The following is a 22,173-nucleotide window of genomic DNA, read 5'->3' on the forward strand; positions in this document are numbered from 1 at the left end:
AGCTATGAATCATTATGCCATAACAAATTGTTACAATTTGTTGCCTGACTATCGCAAGTCTATTAAAAAATACCTAAACTGAAATAGTAAAAGGTCAGCAACATTACCCAGTAGTGCAGAAAAATATCTCTGTGGCTTACAGCTGATTGCAGCACCTGGGCAGCCTTGACTGATCTTAAAAAGTTTAGGAGAGTTGGAACAGAAAGTCCTTGAATGGAAGATTACCAGGAAATCATGGGGATATAGACTAGACTGGGGAGGGAAGAATTTTGCAGAAGACAACTGTGGTAGATTGTTTCTGACTTGTTGCTAAAAAATTATGTTTTGTGACCAAAATGTTACCAAGGATCAGTTTCAGAGAAATTTTGTATGATCTATTTCCCACATTACTCATCATGACAACATAAGGGTGCTCTTTACTTTTACAATGCTTAGAAGCAAAAATGTGTTATAAAGGCATTAAAAGGAATAAAGATGGCCTTTTTTTCCACTTCAGCCACCATATATTATCATTTCCATTTCACTTTAAGAGCATATGAATTGCATTTTTATAGGAATGGTTTGAATTCATTACATGTCTACTTTATTATAGGACAAGGAAGTTAATTTTGAATTCCCATTGTTCCATTCAGAAGAAAAGGTATTGCTCGTGTCACATCTCTCTCTAAATCAAGATTGGGATTTAAGTATGGTTATTACAGAAACTAAGAAAACCCATCCTCAATGAAAAGTAGTACAGGAAAAGTTAAGGGAAATTTTTTAACAAGACATACAACAAGTATGTAAATTGCTTCCTTATGATTTTAACACTCGAATACTTCATAGCAATTATCTTTTCAAGTTTTTTGCAATGCCTTTGCTGTACAAAGTTGTAACAGTAGTTTACTGAAAAATGTTGGTCACATAGCCATGCCATAGCTCTGTCAATTAAAATAGAAGTACAGGATAATTGCATGGTTTGAAGGCAATACAGTCATGTCTAGAATCTTTTTTATACATGTGATTTAGATACAATTGTATGGATGAGAGAAGGTGATCACTGCATTGCCATATGCAAAAATGTAAAGAAATTTTTGCAGCTCTGTTGTTTTCCCAGATTCTTACTTGCAAATTTCATGTACTAAAACAAAATTTCAAATTTAAGAGAAAAGATTAAAGAATTAAAGAAGATTAAAGAAAAGATTTAAAGAAAAGATTTAAGAAGCAACAGAAATTCTCTAAGCATAGTTTGGATTGTTACTCCAACATAAGGTGTGATGAACTTTTCTTGTTCATACCAAATGATGTAACTTATTAGCATTAAGATAAACATGGAACATATTGTATATAGCGGAGATAGATCAAAAAGCATATTGTGTAGAATAGATGGAAGAACCAAGATACAGGAAGCCAGAGAATAGAATACAAAACTATTTTAATGGAATGACATTTTAGCCTATTCTTTTAAACTGTGGAATGCCATCAAATTACAGGTAACACCAAAAATTCAATGAAACCTTACTTGAGAGGCATATTTCTGATAATGTTGTTAAAAGCAATAGCATCAAAATACACATTTCTGCACAGAAATGCAGGTGTAGAAGCTAAGGACAATGTGAAAAAAATCAACAGAATACATCCAAGGTTACTCCTTGCAGTTGAGAGAAAGATTCTGTAATTTTTAAATCAAGCAATAATTCCTGTCAAGCCTAATTCCTAAACCATAGCTATAAGGGCAAGGATTATTTTCCGGATTGTTTGCATGAATGCACCTTAAGCACTAGCTAGCATGGTCAGGAGGCAGGGATTATCTGCATTGTACCTAATTGGCTCTGGCTAATTGCAAAAAGCTAAGCTGTTTCAGATCTAATATACTTGGATGGGAGATATCAAAGGAAACCTGAGAACTATAGGTTAGATTGGGAAGTAAAATAGAATCCCAGAAAGTTGCAAGGACACACTATACTTTTCTATTATTGCTGGAATCAATTACATAGAAACCTTGAGGCAACTACCAGGAGTCAAGTCCAGCTCTAGAGCAGCTTACTTTTTAGTAGTCCAAAATATCTAGAAGACATCGTGAGAGCTTGTATGGTATAACATCTAAGGTGCTAGAGTAGAAATGGGAAACCAAGTTCTAGTCCTCCCTTAGATGTGAAAGCCAGCTAGGGAACCTCAATCAAATAATTCCTTCTAGGTCCAAAACAGCTTCTGTCTCTAACAAGCTGGTGGTAAATAGAACCCTTCATCACTCCATGGCATGTCAGCTTGGCTATAAGAACTGCAAGCCCAGTGTAAAAGAAGCAGATCCTGCCACAAACGCTGAAAAGAACAGCACACCAATGCTTCCTTCCATTAATAAAGAGGCTTATGACGGCTCATTGTTAATACTTCTCAAGCGCTGTGATCAGAAAATGTTTCTAATTTTAACATACTTTGCTGAGACAGCAATAATACACTCTCATTGCATCAGAGAATAGCAATAGCACTTAAGATTATGTACTGCTTCATAGTGCTTTAACAGCCCTCTCTAAGCAATTTACAGAGTCAGCATATTGCCCCCAACAATCTGGGTCCTCATTTTATCCACCTCGGAAGGATGGAAGGCTGAGTCAACCTTGAGCCTGGTAAGATTTGAACTGCCAAATTGCAGGCAGTCAGCAGAAGTAGCTTACAGTACTGTACTCTAACCACTGCACCACAGTGGCTCTTATCACTTGGCAATCACTGTTTGGAGACTGAATCTTCTGTAACAGGATATTTATACATGGCATTCAAATTATGGCACACTATCACATTTAATTGATGTCTTGAGTTATTTGATTATCTCACTAATCACTAATCTGTTCTCCAATTAGATGATCAGTTTTGCTTAATGCATAGGATGTATGATAAGCTAGAAAATAATAGATAATTAGGTTCTAAGATGCTTGTTAGTAAGTGGAGCCAGTTGGTTCCTTAGGAACAAGAAAATCAGTCTTCAAACAAGGAGAGAAATGCTCATTTAGAGGGATATGTGCTGCTTTTCCCAGCAATACCTCTGCAAGCACTTCATTTTTAAAAAAGAAGAGTTAGTGCATTCTTACATAAAAGTGGAAACTGCTCACTTTTAAAAAATGCTTCTTTTCATGCTGTGACTTGCCTCCCCAAGAAAACATTAAGCTTATGAACAAAAAGACAAGGACACAGGTTATTATGCAGTGGATAATACTAGCTAACAAAATGTACCGCTTAAGAGGGTGTAAATGGAATGAATTGCAAAAAATAAATGGGAACAATCCTGATTTTCTCAGTATTTTTCTTAGCTCCCTCATTCACAAAGCTCATCTCAGGATAAAAAAGGCTGGTTGAATTGCACAAGGCATCATTTAGAAACTGTCCATTACTAAAAAAAAAAAAAAATACTTCTGGTATACTGAAAGAGCCATTCCATATAGGTTCTGTAAAGTGTCAGAGAGGTAACCAAATCTAGCTAGACTAAAGGAGCATCCATAAAGTAGAAAATGTAATTTCTCCAGGTTTTTTTTTTTTTTTTTTTGATACCTGGCTCAGATTATCCTGTCGTCAGTGCACTTCCACTATCTCATCCCTTGAAGAGGCCTCTATCTACCATTTAAGACTTTGGAATGTAGGGAAACCTAATAAGGGAATCCGCCAATGGAGAGTTGCAGTGCTGGGCCCATTGAACCTGCCAACTAAACATATTCTTAATGTATGCAGATTCCCATTGCTATAATTTGTAGAACCTGGTCCTTAATAAGTTTTAGATGGGTAGGCATCTTTTTCTAATAAGGAGCATTCTTTCCTTGGATTCTCCAATCGGTATTCCCAGTAATTTAAATGCTGCAAAGTAACTCTTCGTGTTAGTCATAACAGGATAGAAAAAAGCTGGAAGAAGCATGGCACTTGGCGCTAAGACTCAGTGTAGCCACCGTTTCTCAGACTGCAAGGAGAAAGACAGCTTGGTGCAGGACATCTCTTGGTCCCCGTTGGTCAGCACAACTCTCATCTTGTAGTCTCCATTGGTGAGGAAAGAAGGCAAATCCATGTTGGGTATGAAGAATTCAGAGGAAGGAAGGCTGTAGGTACCCTGAAAAGAAGAAAGACAAACCATTGCATCAGTCTCCATAAATTGATACACTGCCTTTCCCTGTCTTATCAGAGTACAGTTTCAGTACCAATAAACCACACCAAGGTTTTTTTAAAACAGGAGCAGAAATGAGGAAGCATTTACAGGATGAACTACTGAAATAGCTCTTCAGTATAATCGGTAAAAGACCAATGCAAATTGCTTAAACAACTCTACACTTGAACATAACCCAGTATGAAAAATTCTACTGTCTGCTTCTACATTGTTATTCAAGTTCTTAGAAGCAGTTGTGGATAGTCAACTGCTATCCGGCAAATCATCTATAGTCCAAGATGCTGGCTAGCTCCTCTGAGAAAAAGGATAACTACTATGGCAAGGTGGATTGCTAAAAGCAGATTTGGAAAAAAAAAATTGGAAATTAGCACTGACAGAATAGAGAAAAGCAACAGAATTGGGCTGAAATGGGGCAAAATAAAGAGTTCTGGAAAACTTGCACAAGGAATGCTTTTTGTGGTCTTATCTTTCCATAGCAAGCCATATGCTTTCACAGAAAATCCAGATTCACCTTTGAAAGATGCCCAGTTCTATTTGCAAGTTAATTCCTTTATTTTAATGCCTCATTATTTTTTAATTGATAAGTTTTCACAGAGATGCACTGCATTATGGGCCACCTGAATGTATTCATTTTGTAATCGTAAGGCTGAGGTTATGTAAATAGTAAAAAAAAAAAAAAAACCACCAAAACCTTAGAGCAGATTTGACTATAGCTGAAAATCCTGGCAAGTCTATCATCTATGTCTGGACACCACTGCATTAATGGAGGCACGCAATTATTGGAGGTGCACAACTTTACTGAGAGAGGGGTGTAAGGAGCTGCCGATGCCCAAAGGATTTTGTTGCTGTGTTTCCAAGACTAAGAAACAAAAGGAGGAAGAGGGCTCACCGCTTTGAACGGGCAATGACATGGAATGCCATAAGTTTGCAAAGGCGGTGGACATGGCTCGCCTGGAGGGATGAGACTGTCCAGCAAGGCGCAAGTATCATCATAGATGCAGCTCCCAAGCTGATCCACACAAGGGACTTTTATCCACATATCTCCAAGCTTCTTCTCCAGGATGACAACTGCCTGGAAACAGATGTGAGCATTAATATTCTGTCTGAAAATTTCTTCCCGTCATTAATACAACCTGGTATTAACCACCACCATCCCGCCCCCACTAGCATGTTGGCAGCAAATGAGTTAAAATAACTTGAGAAATCAGTGATTGCACAGTTAATTCTCTGAATGTGTATCACTGTTTAGGCTACTTGCTTGGAAGAAATAAAGCAATAACCCTGTTTCATCTTTAAATGCAGAGGAACTGAATCTGGTTTGACAGCTAAATTCGGGACACCACCTTACCTGGGAGAAGATAAATATCAGGGAGATACACCTTGAAATAGGTGTAAATCACAGCCCCAGAAAAGCACCTTCTACCAATGTCACGTTTTGGACAAAGGATGCCACACTCCCAGTAAGCTCAACTGGGAGATAAAATTGGAAGTTGCCGTTTTATTTTTCTATTCATCTTGGGACAAAGTATGGGAGAAAGCCATTTGCAAAACATTACTTAATTATAAAATGCACCACATTAAAAGAGCATGTTCATGGATAGGATTTATTCTCCATGAAATTATCCAACATTACTGGAGTTAAAAGGAAGGATGACAATATCATTCTATAAGGAGTATTAATGAGCAAAAAACATTCACTCTAATGTTAAACTATAATCAAGTGGGCACCCGTGATATAAACCTAATGACCAGATGGGAAACTAATGTCAGCCAGATGCAATTTTTACTTTAATTAAGCAAGGCAGCTCTTAGGTTCTCAGATATCATAAGCCACCATCTGTGAGCAGTAGAGAGCCATACAAATTCTGCAAGGTTCCTCCACGCTCTTCCCATTTATATATCCTTTTTAGTACAGAAAGGTTGTTTTCTCCAACCTGGTGCTTTCCAAAGGTTTTATGCTAACATGCCCCCCCCCCAACCTTGCCTGGCTAATAGCTAAAACACTATCCTCTAACACAGGGGTGTTAAACTCGTAGCCCATGAGCCAGATGTCTGTCGCGCTGGCCATAGCCACACCCGGTTTAGTGAAGGGGGGGAAAGTCATGATACGTCACGACAACGCCATGACGATGCGAGTTTGACACCCCTGCTCTAACACACCTGCAAAGTATCAGCTGATGTCAAAATATAACCTCCTCTTTCCCAGCCATTTATTCTCATTCCTTTTTTCTCTGTGAATATTCTGTAGAGTAGGGGTATCAAACGCACATCGTCATGTTGAAGTCATGTGACGTTGTGACTTTTTTCCCTCGCTAAACTGGGGCGTGGGTGTGGCCTGCAACCCTGCTCTAGAGCTCCTAAAGGAAATCAATCCCGACTGTCCTTTGGAAGGACAGGTACTGAAGCTGAAACTCAAACTCTTTGGCCACCAAATAAGATAGGACTTATTGGAAAAAAGACCCTGATGTTGGGAAAGACTGAAAGCAAAAGGAGAAAGGGACGGCAGAGGATAAGATAGTTAGATTGTGTCATTGACACAATGAACATGAAGTTGGGCAAAGTCCAGGAGACAGTGCAGGACAGGGCGGCCTGGTGTGGTGTGATTCATGGGGTCACAAAGAGTTGGACACGACTGAATAACAGCAACTGTATAGCACACACAGAAATAAAAGGCTCGATGCCATTGCTCTGCACTGGTCCTCAGAAGAAGAAGAAAAAAGACATCTAAAGCAGTTTAAAAACACAAAGTGGCCAAGCATGCAAAAAAAAAAAAAAAAAAATCCCCTAAGCCTCTGACTGGATTGACTCCTCCCTGCCCAAAAGCATGATAAGGATTCACATGACAAGTGCTCACAAGGTGGGCCAGCTTGTGTGGTATCAAAGGTCTCAGACGCTTGTCCTGTTTTCCATGATGCTTCTGAGAACAGCTGAAGCACTGCTTTTCCCCCCCCCCCTATGCAAGGGATTCCCTCCCTTCCACATGTGGTCTGTCCACTACTCTCAAATGGGCCCCTGAGTTTTCCCACACCATCGTCTCTATTCATAAACAAATACAATTTATCTCTAGCTCATTACCAGCACCTCCCAAATCACAGCTGAACGGAGTTTGCCACATGGAAGTTGGGAAGAACTTGTGTGGACTCACTTCTCACAGGGTGTGTGTGTGTGTGTGTGTGTGTGTGTGCATGTGTGAATTATTAAATCACTCTGGCCATGAATTTACCCTTCCCCGTCCCCGCAGACATCAGTTGCCACCGGGCTTTGCCAAGATGCTACTATTTCCCAGAAATTTAAAATACAGCAAAGGGACAGTGACTTTGTGGTTTGCAACATCCCGCGACCATAATATCTACTTGGCCAAATGAGAAACCATCACACTATGAAATGAAAACATAGATGGGCGTCAGCAGGACATTGGTTAAATGTCTTTGGATTTTCCTGCTGTTAGCTGGAGGAAGTACTAACAGGCTCATCTTTTTCCAGCATTCTGAGTGTGGCTGTATCTGAAGACGTCAGCAAACTGGCTTCCAACAACTTCTGAGTAGCTGGCAATTGAAATAAAATGCTCTTAAGGAATATGCCTGAAGGAAATGTACTTCCGCAAGGAGAAATGAGGCTTTGATTGTCCCTCAGTATCATTTTTAATAATCAACCTAATAAATACTTTCTGGACTACCAAGTTAAACTTTTACAAATTTTGCAATATAGTATTTCTCTCTCTCAAAAAAAAAAAAGGATTAAAAATCTCTGTTTTGGCTCAAAGACGTACAGGAATGTTTGTGGAAACTATGAATTTTTATGAGAATTTTCACACAGTTTTGTGTTCTTAAGGTGCAAAGTGATCTGGAAATTGGACAGAATGGATTTGGGCATGAAGTCTCTGCAAAACTGCCATGGCCAGGGAGCAAACAGCCTCCCTGGATAAAATGTTTCTGCAGAATTGGAGAAATCCAGCATGGGTTACAGCACCCAAATAAATGAATGAAATGAAATTATCAGATGCAACACACTGAATTTCTCATGATGGATTTTCTATTTATGTTCTATTTTTCCAAGACTCTACATGGCCTCTAACATTTTAAACTAGATCCAACTTCTCAGAGTTTCCTGTTGTTTACTTTGTTCTCCAATGGGTAATTGCTATCAAGACCAATGTACTATTGTGTACTATTCATAAATATTAAGAGAACCTCTAGGCCTAAACTCAAGAAAACTCAAGAAAACTGCATGTCCTATGTCCAAGCATGTGCTGTATGGCCACATATGAGCAATATCTCCTTTCCTCACTTTCTTTATTAAAAAAAGAAAAAAGCTTGGAGCAAAATGTAGACGAATCAGGTCTGAAAACAACCTTGAACATATACATATCATGTCACTGTTTTCTAGTTAGAAGCAAAGCTCAGTTGCCATTTTGAATCAACCACAATTCAAGCTAATGAACAAACCATAGCGTTATATCTGAAAGGATTCCTTGTTTAAAACTATCCTGTGATTCTACAGCAGGAAAAGCCAGTGGCCTATCAGTTGATTCAAGCTGAAATCCATGTGAGGAAGACGGAAGGGTTGCAACACTAGGTGGGTCGGAAACCATCCTGGAGATTACCCAAGAACACAAAATCCTACTCCTTCTTTTGATAGGATTTCATTCTATCTCATCTGATATCCCTATCTCAGTGTCTGAAATCCAGAACAGGAAAAACAGCACTAGATCTCCCCCAATAAATAAATAAATAAATGGTGCTAGAATGAACACAGTTATGAGAACTAGTAACAGAACAATCAAGAAACCAGTAACACAGGAAAAGACTTGAGAACATGAAAAAGTAATAAGAAAACAGCATACAACATCTGAGCTAAACCACAACCCACATTCTCAGGCCTGGGGTTCAAAAGGCTCATATATACATAATTTTTCAAGACTCATAAACTTTTGCGTACAACCAGGTAGGTTGTATCAGTACAAACAATAAACACAAGGCAATTTTCATTATATTACTCTGTGGGTGTTATATGCAGCCTTTAGAGTCTTTGAAGGCTAGCATCATTCTGGATATGAAATTATTCTATGTCTCCTGATTTTATTATTATCCTTTAGAAATATGGCTGAGGCTAGACCATGGCATGGATAAGTACAGCTAGTCCTCAACTTAGAACAGTTCATTTAATGACCATTCAAAGTTACAACAGCACTGAAAAAAGTGACCTCCGACATATTTCACACTTACGACCGCTGCAGCATCCCCATAATCACCTGATTTACATTCGGATGCTTGGCAACTGATTCATATTTATGACGGTTGCAGAATCCCAGGCTCACGTGATCCCCTTTTGCAACTTTCTGACAAGCAAAGTCCATGGGGAAGCCAGATTCACTTAACGAACGTGTTTGCTAAGTGAATCATGTTACTAATTTTTTTTTTTTTTTTGCTTTAATTTATATGCCGCCCTTCTCCAAAGACTCAGGGCGGCTTACAATGCGTTAAGCAATAGCCTTCATTCTTCTGTATATTTATACAAAGTCAGCTTATTGCCCTCACAATCTGGGTCCTCATTTCACCTACCTTTGAAATTTAACACCTGCCATGATTCACTTAATAAATGTGGCAAAAAAAAAGTCATAAAATGAGGCAAAAATTAACAAATTTCTCACTTAGCAATTCTGGGCTCAATTGTGTTCGTAAATCAAGGACTATCTGTAGTTGCTTAATAGGAGAATATAAGCCGGAATCCACTTTTATTTTTTTAAATGCTTCATATGGCTACCTAACTCCTAAATACCTAACATAGGGTTAAAATGTATAAACCAAACTAGCCAATAGTTTGAAACCGCTGAAACAAGCAGTATCACAATACAACGTAAGGAGGATCAAAACCACACAGATTCCAATGACATTACAGGCCATTCAATGCTATGAGTTGGTTCAAAAAGTTTCTCAACCTTGATCACTTTAGGACGTGTGGATTTCAACTTCCAGAATTCCACAGCCAGCATAGGGAATTGAAGTTCATACTATTAAAAGTGGCCAAAGTTGAGAAACACTGTCTTAAAACATCTTCAAGTACCCTTTCCTTTTTCTCTTTGGAGGATGGCCAATTTTTTAGTCACAAGGAACTGAAAATACGAAGTGGGGAAAATATGCAAAATGCAGGGCTAATATTTTCCGTATTAGGGGAGTGTTATTTTGTGTTAATCTGTTTAATTTTTAATGGTGTCAGACCTATTTTAGGGCATATAGCTTCCCTGCGTTTTCTGACTTAACATGGTTGGAAAGTGCAGCATCACTTTTCAAATAATTACACTGCTATAATCTGGCAAGGAGTGTTGAGTCTACAGACTATTCACCCCTAGTCTACTGGAAGAAATGTCTTTCTATGTAATAATAAATTTATGTTTATTAAACAATTAGGAGGCAAAAAGGTTTTAGTAAGAGGCAGCACTAAGTGTTGTGGCCCGTACGCGGCCTGTGCGGCTGGTGGCTGATTCGGACAACGAGGAGACTGGTGTGGTGCTGCGCCAGCAGCCTGTGCAGCTGGCACTCGAGTCAGACAATGAGGAGGCTGGAGAAGATGTGGTGCCAGAGGCAGGGATTCAGCCAGGGCCTTCAGAACCTCCAGAAACTCCCTTAAGAGGACGAAGAAGTGGAGCCTCTTCTTGATGCACGGGCGCGCAGAGCTGCCAAAAGGCAGGAGTGGCTCCTCAGGCGGAGGTCTCCTCAAGAGTAAGGCTTGGGGCTAATTGGTCACTCCCTTAGCCTATTTAAGGAGGAACGCCGACTGAAGCATTTTGCAGGGAACAACTTGTTCACTCTCCTTCATGCTTTGATCTTAGTTCTCTGCAAATTGCTTCTGGGTTTTCTGCCAACCATAGTAAGATTAAGATTATTTATTCTTTGGATTCTTGCAGGCTGTTAAGAAAGTTAATTAACAGCCTTTGTTTGAAAAAAACCCCGATTTTATTTTAGTAAAATAAAATCAGGGTTTTTTTTTCAAACAAAGGCTGTTAATTAACTTTCTTAACAGCCTGCAAGAATCCAAAGAATAAATAATCCGTATGGGTCCGTAGCTGGTGCAGAACACTAAGATGGTTGTGAGTTATCTTGGAAACTAAGCAGAGTCTGCCAGGATGGACGCTTTGATGGGGCATCAGCTGAGAATGACAGAGCTGCTGAGTGGACTGGAAAATTGAAAAAAAAAAAAAAAAAACCAGAAGACAACTTTCTATTAGGTTCCAAGAAAACTACATGGATTCCAGTCATCAGAATTTGAACATTACTCAAAGATGCCTTTATCTAGGAAAGAAAGAACAAGGAGGGAGCTGAAAAAATTGGGGCTATTGATGTCCAAGTTGAGCTGCCACAAAAATAAAACTGTGTGCAATCTTATATCAAGCCTGGTTTACAGTTAAAGGCACCAAATAAATATGTTTATTTTAACAAATGTACTACTATCAGAGATATAAGTAATAATTTTGGTTTGGTTTGGTTCTATCACCTTTCACGTACCTTTAGAGGAGCACAGAGGATTATAGTGCTGGCTCCCGATGCAGTAACTGTCACATCTCCAGGGACAGCAATTGGATCAGGACTTACAGACAGACTCTTAATCATTGCAGGTTCTGATGGAGGACCACAGTTTTCCCATGCAAAGTTTTGTACCTAAACGTGTGAAGAAAGACCAGATTTAAAATTGTGCATTAAGTTTGACAGGATGACCTTCCCCTGGTTGGGAAACTCTGCCTAAATTGGCAATACAGCCCAAATACATCTGGAAAATCCTAGCATAAGAAAAACGATGCTATATTTTCCTTAACGGGATAAATATTAGTTACAAAACTTGAAATGCATAATTTAATTAAGGGAAAAAGGGAGAGAGGTTGAAATATCCCTTTCTGCCAGGGGTGAAATCCAGCAGGTTCTGGGGAAGCGGTAGCGGAAATTTTGAATAGTTCAGAGAACCGGCAAATACCACCTCTGGCTGGCCCCAGAGTGGGCTGGGAATGGAGATTTTGCAGTATCCTTCCCCTGCCACACCCACCAAGCCATGCCCACAGAAGTAGTAAAAAAAATTGATTTCATCACTGCTTTGTGCCTGTCTTAAAACTTCCTATCCTATTTTCAATTGGCCTAATTGCAGATTTCCTTCCTTTTTATTTAATAAGATCTGTACTTATGTGATAAATCTGCATTTTCTAGACTTTCTCTGAAGGCTCCCGTGATCTACCGCTCTTTTAAACCTAAACCTCAGAATGCTATTTTCCAAGATTTCTAGACCAAGCTGCTGCCAAACATGTAGTTTTCTGTGCATTTTTAATATGGAAGACCATTAGATCATGTGAAACTCTCTGTTTGCAGCCAGAAGAGGTACAAAAACTGTATGTATGACTTCTGTTAATCCTATATTTCCATTTGGTTCCTGCAAAAAACTTATTTACATAGGTGGCCTTCAAAAGACAACAGCCAGAAAACATTTCTGTTCTTATTGTTTTCTTTTGAGTAGCAAAGTACAAGCTAGAGGCCTATAGCAAAACTTGAAAAAGGCAAAAGTGTTGTGGACATCCAGGAGAACTAGAACAGACTTCCCATCCTATATGTCCTCCAGATGTATTGAAACTACAGTTGTCCAGGAGCATGATCACCATTTCTGAAGAACCCTAAATTGGATGAAGCAAAGCTAGAACGTTGCCATGGCTCTTTGCAGTATCATCCCATGGTGGTTTGGGATTTCAATTATTCTATTATCTGCCGGAGAATTATCTTCGCAGTTATCATACTTCCACTACAGCTAGTCCTCGACTTACAAACACAATTGAGCCCCAAAATTATGTTGTTAAGTGAGACATTTGTTAAGTGAGTTTTGCCCCACTTTACAACCTTTCTTGCCACTGTTATTAAGTGAATCGCTGCAGTTGATTAAGTTAGTAACCTGGTTGTTAAGTGAACCTGGCTTCCCCATTGATTTGGTTTGTCAGAAGGTCACAAAAGGTGATCATACGACCTTGGGGCACAGCAACGGTCATAAATATGAACCAGTTGCTAAGTGTCTGAATTTTGATCACAGGATCGTGGGGATGCTACAAAACTCAGAACTGTGAAAAATGGTCATAAATCCCATTTTTCAGTGCTGTTGTAACTTTGGATGGTCACTAAATGAACTGTTGTTAAGTTGAGGACTACCTGTACAATGGCCTCAGTCACTGGACACTACAGAAGCCATCAAAGTCCTATACTTCCTTATGGAAATGCAGGATTCGGCCCACCTAGCCCTTCAGGATTGGCAAGTACTTTTAATTTTTAATGACAAGTGCTTTCTGTGTAGGAGTTTTCTTTTGTTTGGGGAAAGCCTTCAAGAGACTGGTTAGACAGGATGATTCTCCTTAGCTCCAATTGGTAAAATCATAGTTGAAAACCACTTTTAACACAGGAGCAAAGCACTACAATCTGCAACAATTTCATCACAGAGCACTTCAGGTCTGTACACGCTGGACGGGCTATGTAACAGTCGTGACACACCTCAGACTTTCATGGGGATCATTGTGTCCCTTGCTTAATGAGGTGCTATTGGGTAAGTCTAAATTTACACAGATCTTTAAAAAAGAGAAGAGTCCTGAGAATTAGGATTACGGTTTAATTATTAAGCTTCTTATTTAACAAACACAGCATTTTTGTGCAAAGACATTTTCTGAAAGTGTTGCAAAACCTCTGCTTCATGTAGTCAAGTGTAATCTATGGCACACTGGTAATACATTATTTACAAGATACCAATAAAGGAGACTATTTGTAGCTCAGGGCTGAAATGAGGGGTCTTTGATGTTCTGAGCTTGATTGTCTTTATGCATTTGTTTACCCAAACTAGGTGGCATCAACAGTGCTAGTAAAGAATGGAATTTGCTCTCAGTTTATATTCTAGTGGCTTCAAGACCACTTCCATTAACACTGACAGAGCAAGCCATTAGAATATAAACTGAGAGCACTGATGATGTTACCTAGTTTGGGTAATGAAATGCCTGCATAAAAACAACCAAACTCTGAGAGCACCAAGAACTCCTTATTTAGAATGTAGTAACATTAGAGATGATTTTGAAAGCAACCTTATTAGATTCCAAGCTTCACATTTCGCATATGAGAAATTATGTTTGCATGCTATGTAGTGCATTAAGTTTTGTCAACCTTGAGCCTTGATAGTACAGTGGTATACGCACCCTGTTATTAACACAGCTGCCTGCAATTTCTGCTGGTTCGAATCTCTCCAAGGCTCAAGGTTGACTCAGCCTTCCATCCTTTCTAAGGTAGGTGAAATGAGGACCCAGTTTGTGGGGGCAATAAGCTGACTTTGTATAAAATATACAAAAGGATAAAGGCTATTGCTTAACGCATTGTAAGCCGCCCTGAGTCTCCGGAGAAGGGCGGCATATAAATCATTTTTTTTTAAAAAAATGACAAAAACAACAGCTGTTCGTCTGAAATGAGATGATGGACATATTCCTTTTGCCCAGTTGCTCTGTCTCCAGAACCAACCAGCAATCATTTCTAGAAAACAGGAACATCACTTTGTTCACGCACAGGCATGTTTTCCAGCTTCTGTTTCTCAAGGTAATATTTTCCCCTTTATCCTCTTTGTGTGCTCCTGTCTGTTTTGGCTGGTATGGTTTACTTCCTTACAAACTATTTCCAGAAATCCAATGGCTACTTCCCACAGGAATAGCCCTGAATTGCATCAATCGTTACCATGATCTTATTGTCTTTTAGAGTGATTTTTATCAGTAATACTATAATAATGGTAGTAATACCTGTATTATAAATAGAAGACTGCCAGTTTGAAATCTGGCAAACATTTAAACATTTCTATTACTATCCTGCCCCCCCCGCCCCTCCCAATAATCCCACTAGTTTTCCTTAAGGGTTGTTTTGTATAAAAAAAAATCAGTCCCACATTTCATCATTCCTGCAGTCATTTGAAATTAAAGGGTTACATCTACTCTGGCTTTCCCCCCTCTGAAGGGATCTGGATATACCACTGGATGTACCACTAACATGATGTACCACTGGAGAAGATACTCAGAAAAATAGTCCATTTAAAAAAGAATTTCCTGAGTTTTGACCCAGCAACCTTCTATTCTCAGGACATATGTTACAATCACTGCACATTGTAATGTTACTCATAAAAATAGCTATAAAACCAACACTTCAGTAGGAAAAGCATTATTTTAAAATTGGATATATTACATGTGCATTTTGAATTTTAATTCTGAGTGTGTGTCCTCACCCCACAATATAGCCCAAAGATTCTTTTCAAAAGGCAACTGGACTTTCTTAGTTTTTTCCCTGAAAACATTTCCCTTCTCATCCAAGAAGCTTCTTCGGTTCTTCAGAAACATTTTCAACAACAAAAAAAAACTAAAAAAGTCCAGTTGCCTTTTGAAAAGCACCTTCGGGACAATCATGGCCTGGATGATTGAGAATCTCCATAGACACTCTCCCCCTCCCATAAAACTCATCCCTATCAAGGGAAGTAATTGGGATTTTTCCTGGAACAGAAATGAGGAGGGGGCAGCAGCAGCTGAGCCATTGTCCAATGGGAGGATGTGGTAGCAACAGCCAATTGACAAAGTGTACTTCACAAGCAGAATGTCCCCTGAGCTACCCCACAGGGGCCCATGTACAATTAAGTGAAATCTGGAAAGCTGCTGGTAGTATATGGTATATAATCCTAGGCTGAATGACTTAATGCTCTATTTCAGTTTACAGCAGAATCTTATATGCCACATAGAGCCAATATCACAAACTCACTCATCACTTACTCCCACAAATTCATTGAACTACTTTGGATTGTCCCTTTCCTGAAGGCCAGCAATATTTAATAACCATAGCCTTATTTTTTTAATATTTTAAAAAGTCCTATTATTGTACTAGTTATTTTAGGTATTGCTTATTTTTATATTCATTTTATTGCCCTATGTTCTGTATATAATATAGCCTGCCCTGAGATCCTGAGGATAATGGCCAGGTCAAACATATTTACATTAATAAATATTTATCTTGCTGCTACTTTAAACGAAATAGGATGATCAGCAAACCATGATTCCAAATATTTTGTGTGAGAAACACTATTCAAATTTGCATTCAAGTACAAAGCCTTGAGCAAGATACTATCTATATATACTATCATAGGGTGTAACCAATATAATTATAATTATTATAATCCACTGCTGTTTGCTCTGTTCAAATCTATATGACCAAGTATACTATCAGAAATTATTTCCTTAGCCTGGATCTAAATACACAATTACACATAAATTATTTCTCCTTTCATTTAGATGAGACCTTGGGAGTTCTACTAATTATGCTTGGAGTATATTCCTATTAATTTCTAACAAGAAGATTTATATTAGTAGCAGTGATGAGAAGGGCTTTAATACACCTAAAATTCACATTCCATTGGTGGCAAGAATTAACTACAACATCACATGAATAGTCATTAGGACTGCCTGCAAAAACATAACATTAAATTTCTGCTAACAACAACAAAAAGTAATCAGATGTGGGCTCCTGATAATAATAGCCTCACTGTTTGAAACCCATTGTTGTTTGTTTTCCAACTACATTGACAAGCCAACATATTACCAACTACTCTTGTAGTATTAAATCCTTCAGAACTACCCCCGGTTTCCAAAATGAGTGTATAGAATTATAAGAAGTCACATAGGCCATTCTGTCACACACACCCAGCTCAAAAATAGTTCCTGACTTAAGTTTTCACACAAATAGTCCGAAAAGAGGATTAAATATAAAATATAAAAACTGCAACCTACAAGGAGAAATTTTGTGCATAATAATTAACATTTTTTAAGTGGGGGGGGAGGGGAATACCTACAATTCCCGTCAGTTTTAGCAAGGAGACTACCGGTAGGTTTAAGAAGAAAAGTTTCCACTAGCGTGTTATTGCAATATAGCTTCATGCATGAGTGCAGATCAGCCTTCTGTCAAAATAATAAAAATGCATTTCCACAAAAAGCCCCCTATTCTCTCGCATTCAAGGATCAGCCGCAACTATCCCTCTCCTCCTTCCACCCTTCATGCCAGTAGCAGAAGCGAAGCCATTCACCACTGCTGCCAGTTACCTTGCTCAGAGTCCAGGTAATGTCCGGCGCGACAAAGCGTTGTTGTTGGGGTCCCCCATGGACAGCTGTCAACAGCTGGAGAGCACCGACGGTCAGCCAGAGCGCCAAAGCCTGCATTTTCTCGGATCAACCGGCTAAAATCGGGAAGAATGCAGCTCACAGGCGCAGAGTGAGATCTAGCTCTCGGTAGATCCCTTTAAGAAAGCTCCAGGAAGCAAAAAGATGCAAGCTCAGCTTTTCTGGGAGGAAAACTTCCCAAGAGTCCAGAGCCCACCAAAGCCTCAGGGCTTTTTTCTTTTTACCGGCCTCTTATCCTCTCCCCCTGCATCAGGGATGCCTGAGAACCCTCCTCCTTCCTCCACCTGATCTCTTGACGGAGAAAACGTGATTTATTTCGCAAGCTCTGAGACCGGAAAGGGATCTCTCTTCATGCTCCGATGCGAGGGAAGGGGATCTGACCTCTGCTGGTACGGAAGTTGTATCGCCCAGGCAATTCGGGTGCGGTAACTTTACAGTAGTGGCCAAAATTGCGGAAACCTTTTGGGAAAAGTGTATTTTCTAAAACTAGCTAATAACACCACTTTTTTTTTGAGTAGTACCATAAAATTATTTATCAATGGAAAGATAATTTAATCAAGAATGTAATGCAGGGGTGAAATCCAACAGGTTCTGACAGGTTCTGGAGAACCGGTAGTGGAAATTTTGAGTAGTTTGGAGAACCAGCAAATACCACCTCTGGCTGGCCCCAGAGTGGGGTGGGAATGGATATTTTGCAATATCCTTCCCCCAGGAGTGGGGTGGGAATGGGGATTTTGCAATATCCTTCTCCCAGGAGTGGGGAGGGAATGGAGATTTTGCAGTATCCTTTCCCTGGCATGCCCACCAAGCCATACTACGGCCACTAAACCACACCCACAGAACCGGTAGTAAAAAAATTTGGATTCCACCACTGATGTAATGCAATAACTTTTATGAAGGATTTGCTATTAGAATACCAGTTACAGTATGTGAAACATAGAAAAAATGAGATACACAAAAATTATCACATCAGTTAATACTTAGTTGGGTAACCTTTAGCACAAATTACGGCCTTAAAATGTCTTCCCATGGAGTGAACCAAGTCTTTTAGTTATGCAACTGTTATAATGTGAAAACAAGATTAGTTGGATGATTGCTTCTATTAACTGGGTTTTATTGCTGGGTCGCTTCTGACTAACAAGTTTCTTTATTCGGCTCCATAGATTTTCAATTGGGTTAAGGTCTGGGCTATTCCCAGGGCATTCCAGCAGTGGAATATGATTGAAACTCAAAAAAAAAAAAAAAAAAAAGTGGTGTTATTAGCCATCAAATCTCAAAAATACACTTTTCCACAATTTTGGCCACTACTATACAAAATGATTTAGTTCTACTTTTTAAAAAAATGCTTCATTGAAGGGGAAGGGGGATGGAAAACTCATTGGAATCTCATTTTCTCTTAATCTCAGATTTTTTTTGTTTCTACTCCCATTTACATATCGCCAGTTGTTCCACATAAGAGCCAACATGGAGACTCCACTGAAAATCATTCATTTATTCAGAATTTAAGGTGTAAGTTTAGGGTTAATAAATTTACCCGTAGTGGCTCTGTGAATAGGTCCGTGTATTTTTCTTGCAGCATTAGAGAGGAATGGTTGTTTGCCATTATCTTCTGGAGTACGGCTGTGACTTTTGAGCCAAGCCAACAGTTTTTTAATTTCATCCAAATTATCAATCAGCCAGTTCTTTTTCTGCACTTAACTTAAAGGTCAGCCAAGTATTCCCACACTCAGGAAAGTGTATTTTCCGAGGTGAGAATCATCTCTGAACTATCGACGTTTCCATTGGAAGGATGCTGAGGTCTTATCAATGCAAGATCCTTTGGGAGAATACTGTATTTCCCACTTTTACATATTTTTTATTGGGAAGTAAAGTGATGGAGCTCACAATGGTGTAGAAAGTTAGCACCTAGCCTCCTCCTAGAATAATAAAATATTTTGAGGAATATTAAAAAAAAAAAGTAGAATATATTTCTCTGGATGAGAAAGGGAGAAACATGTTTTTAATATATTTATTTATTTAAATTTGTCAAAAACAAAAACAAGAATAAGAGAATAAAAATACAACGACAGGGATGATAGGCATATTAGTGCACTTATGCACGTCCCCTCTACTGACCACTTAAGTATGAAGTAAAGTCTACAGAAGTCAATTTGTGACTGAAACACTGAAAATTTGTAGCTGAGACAATTGAATCAGGTAGGGCATTTCAGACTTTGACAACTCTATTACAGAAATCATATTTTTTACAGTCAAGTTAGTACGATTTACATCGTGTTTAGTCAAGTTAGTACGATTTACATTACAGTTAGAACAATTTACATTGAGTTTAAAGCGGTTGTTCGCTCGCGTATTATTGTGATTAAAACAGAAAAAGTAATTTACAGGTAAAACATTACTACGTATAATTTTGTATGCAATACCTAGGTCTTACTGCAAGTGACGCAGTTCTAGGTTATCCAAACCAAGAATTTTGAGCCTAGTAGCATAAGGAATTCTACTGAATACAGAAGAGTGCAAGACTTTTCTCGTAAAGTATTTCTGAACCCGCTCAATTGTACTGATGTCAGATATATGGTGAGGATTCCAAACAGTTTAACAATACTCTAAAATTGGTTTAGCATAAGTTTTATAAACTCTAATTATCAATACAATGTTTCCAGAAAAAAAGCTTCGCAAAATTAAGTTTACAACTCTTAATGCTTTTTTAGCAATGATGTTACTGTGAGTTTTGGAGCATAAATTGTCAGAGATAATAAGTATACCTAGGTCCTTAATAAAGTGAGGGTCACCTGCTAGATGAATGCCACCTAGCTTATACTTGACATTCTGATTATGTTTACCAATATGTAAGACAGAGCATTTATTAATCGAAACTTGAAGTTGCCAAATAAATTACCATTCAGACACATAGTCAATATCACTTTGCAAAACAACAGAATTATCTGAATAATTGAATGATTTTATGTCATCGGCAAAAAGAACACAATTGCTTTTAAGCTGATCACATAAATCGTTGATATACAGCAAAAAAAGTGTGGGACCTAAAACGCTGCCTTGTGGAATACCACTGTTAACTGATGCAGGATTAGACAGTGAGTTCCCTGTTTTGACTTTCTGCAGTCTATTAGACAGAAAAGCAGCAATCCACTTGTGCAAAGGTCCAGAAATGCCGTTAGAGTTTAATTTCAACAGCACTTTATCATGTACTGCTGTATCATTTTAAAGACAAAGAGCAGCTCCCTGCAGCTCCCTGCCCCCAGCAGATATTTGATGCCCATTGAGAAAGACTGGGCCAGCCTATCTACAAAATAAAAGGCCTCCAGCTCCAGGGTGATGGGATTAAGACATGACCCTCTAGGACATAATAGGATTATCTGTCAGCAGAGCTCACCACATGGCACAACCAAGCCCCTATTTTACATCAGCCCAAGGTTCAACCAAACTTGACTTCAAGACAAACATGACCCCACATGGCCCGATGGGAGTCTGACAGTAACCAATAGAATACATGCTCTTGGCACAGGAACAGGAAGCTCAAGTTCCAAGCCCAAGAGAGAGTATAAATACCTCTCACTCTCCACTCCATGTGGTCAGCTACCCAGAATCACATGTGCTTGGTGGTTCTGCTTCACCATTAAACCATCTGTCCAGTCAGACTCCATGTTTCCAGTCTTTCTCCCCACTTGGAATTGAACCCAGATGGACATTTCTTCCAACAATAGGTAAAGATTGGAAAAGGATTACAAGCAAGTAACAATACCACCTGATTCCTTGTAAATACTCCTGAATCAGACTATGCAAGGCATCTGCTTTTACACTTTACAGACAATGAAGCCCACAGAAAACATTCTCCATTCATTTATTTTCTTAGTAAGTCCCTGCAGTTTTCTTGGCAAGATTTTTGGAAGTAGTTTGTCACTGCCTGCTTACTAGGGATGGGAGAGCAGGATTGACCCAATGCCACCCACTTTAGCTTGTGTAAATAAAGTAACAAGACACTAGGTAAATAATAGTTCAGACAATTTCTGTTTATAGGTAGCCGTTGTCTACCATCCACAATTGGGACTGGAAAATCTGTTGCTAAGTGACATAATCATTAGGTAAAATGCCACATGACTGTGCCAGATTTACAATGTCAGTTCTGTGCGATCAAATTGCCACATGTTCTTAAGTGAGGATGTCATGTGACTATGAGTTGCAACTTCCTGCTGGCTTCCCCATTGACTTTACTTATTACCAGCACATGATCCCGTGGAGGTTGTGATGGCCACAAGTTCAAGGATTTTTTTAGCACTGTTATAACTTTGGTCACTAAATGAGGCAATCAGTAATTACTTATAAGTAATTACCTTACTTATAAGATATGGTTTGTACATGAGACTGCACAAACCATACCTACCGGCTGGGTTCTTTTATTGAACTAAATAGCAGTTCATTTCATCATGGGCTATTAAATAAATCATAACTAGCAGGGCTCACCATCTAAGTCATATTATACTAGCCATGTCTATCTATCCAGTCAAAATTCATCCAGTGAACAAATACAAATAATTATGCAACTGCACAGTGCCCAGGAAGTTTCAGAATTTACTTGGCATTCTTCCTCAGGGCCCTTGCATTTCGCCAAAGAGTTGGATGCAACTTAAATAAAACATATATTTATAATGTTTTATGAGAGTGTAAATCTCTGAAAGAAGCAACCTGAACTGCATCTTTTAGCTATGTAAAACTCCTAGATTCAGCATTCCATATCTGATGCAACCAGTTAAAAGACAACTCCTCTGAAATACTGGCCTGAACTGGATCTTTCATCTGTGTAAAAGTCCTAAGCTCAGCATTCCATATTTGATGGCTT

The 22,173-nt window shown here is 38.9% G+C and overlaps 1 protein-coding gene across 1 annotated transcript; it reads right to left on the reverse strand.

Moving 5' to 3' along the window:
• Positions 1-1,335: 1,335 nt before the first annotated feature.
• On the reverse strand, positions 1,336-17,591 carry GM2A (ganglioside GM2 activator). Its single transcript, XM_070937203.1, has 4 exons — positions 17,241-17,591; positions 11,626-11,778; positions 5,013-5,195; positions 1,336-4,069 (listed from the first exon to the last, which is right to left on the reverse strand). Exons 1-4 carry the CDS (start codon positions 17,355-17,357, stop codon positions 3,899-3,901), a joined length of 624 nt encoding a protein of 207 aa, XP_070793304.1. The 5' UTR covers positions 17,358-17,591; the 3' UTR covers positions 1,336-3,898.
• Positions 17,592-22,173: the final 4,582 nt, after the last annotated feature.

This window comes from Pituophis catenifer, unplaced genomic scaffold (assembly GCF_029215685.1).
Source record: "Pituophis catenifer annectens isolate HBS135680 unplaced genomic scaffold, rPitCat1.0.hap2 SCAF_2, whole genome shotgun sequence".
Taxonomy (NCBI): Eukaryota; Metazoa; Chordata; class Lepidosauria; order Squamata; family Colubridae; genus Pituophis; species Pituophis catenifer.

Bases quoted from the DNA above. Each gene is read 5' to 3' on its own strand.
- GM2A (XM_070937203.1), bottom strand. From the start codon at position 17,357: ATGCAGGCTTTGGCGCTCTGGCTGACCGTCGGTGCTCTCCAGCTGTTG. The intron at 11,779-17,240 runs GTAACTGGCAGC...TCACACGTTTAG, and splicing joins TTACCTGGACTCTGAGCAAG to GTACAAAACTTTGCATGGGA. The intron at 4,070-5,012 runs GTGAGCCCTCTT...TCTTCTTTTCAG, and splicing joins GTCATTGCCCGTTCAAAGCG to GGTACCTACAGCCTTCCTTC.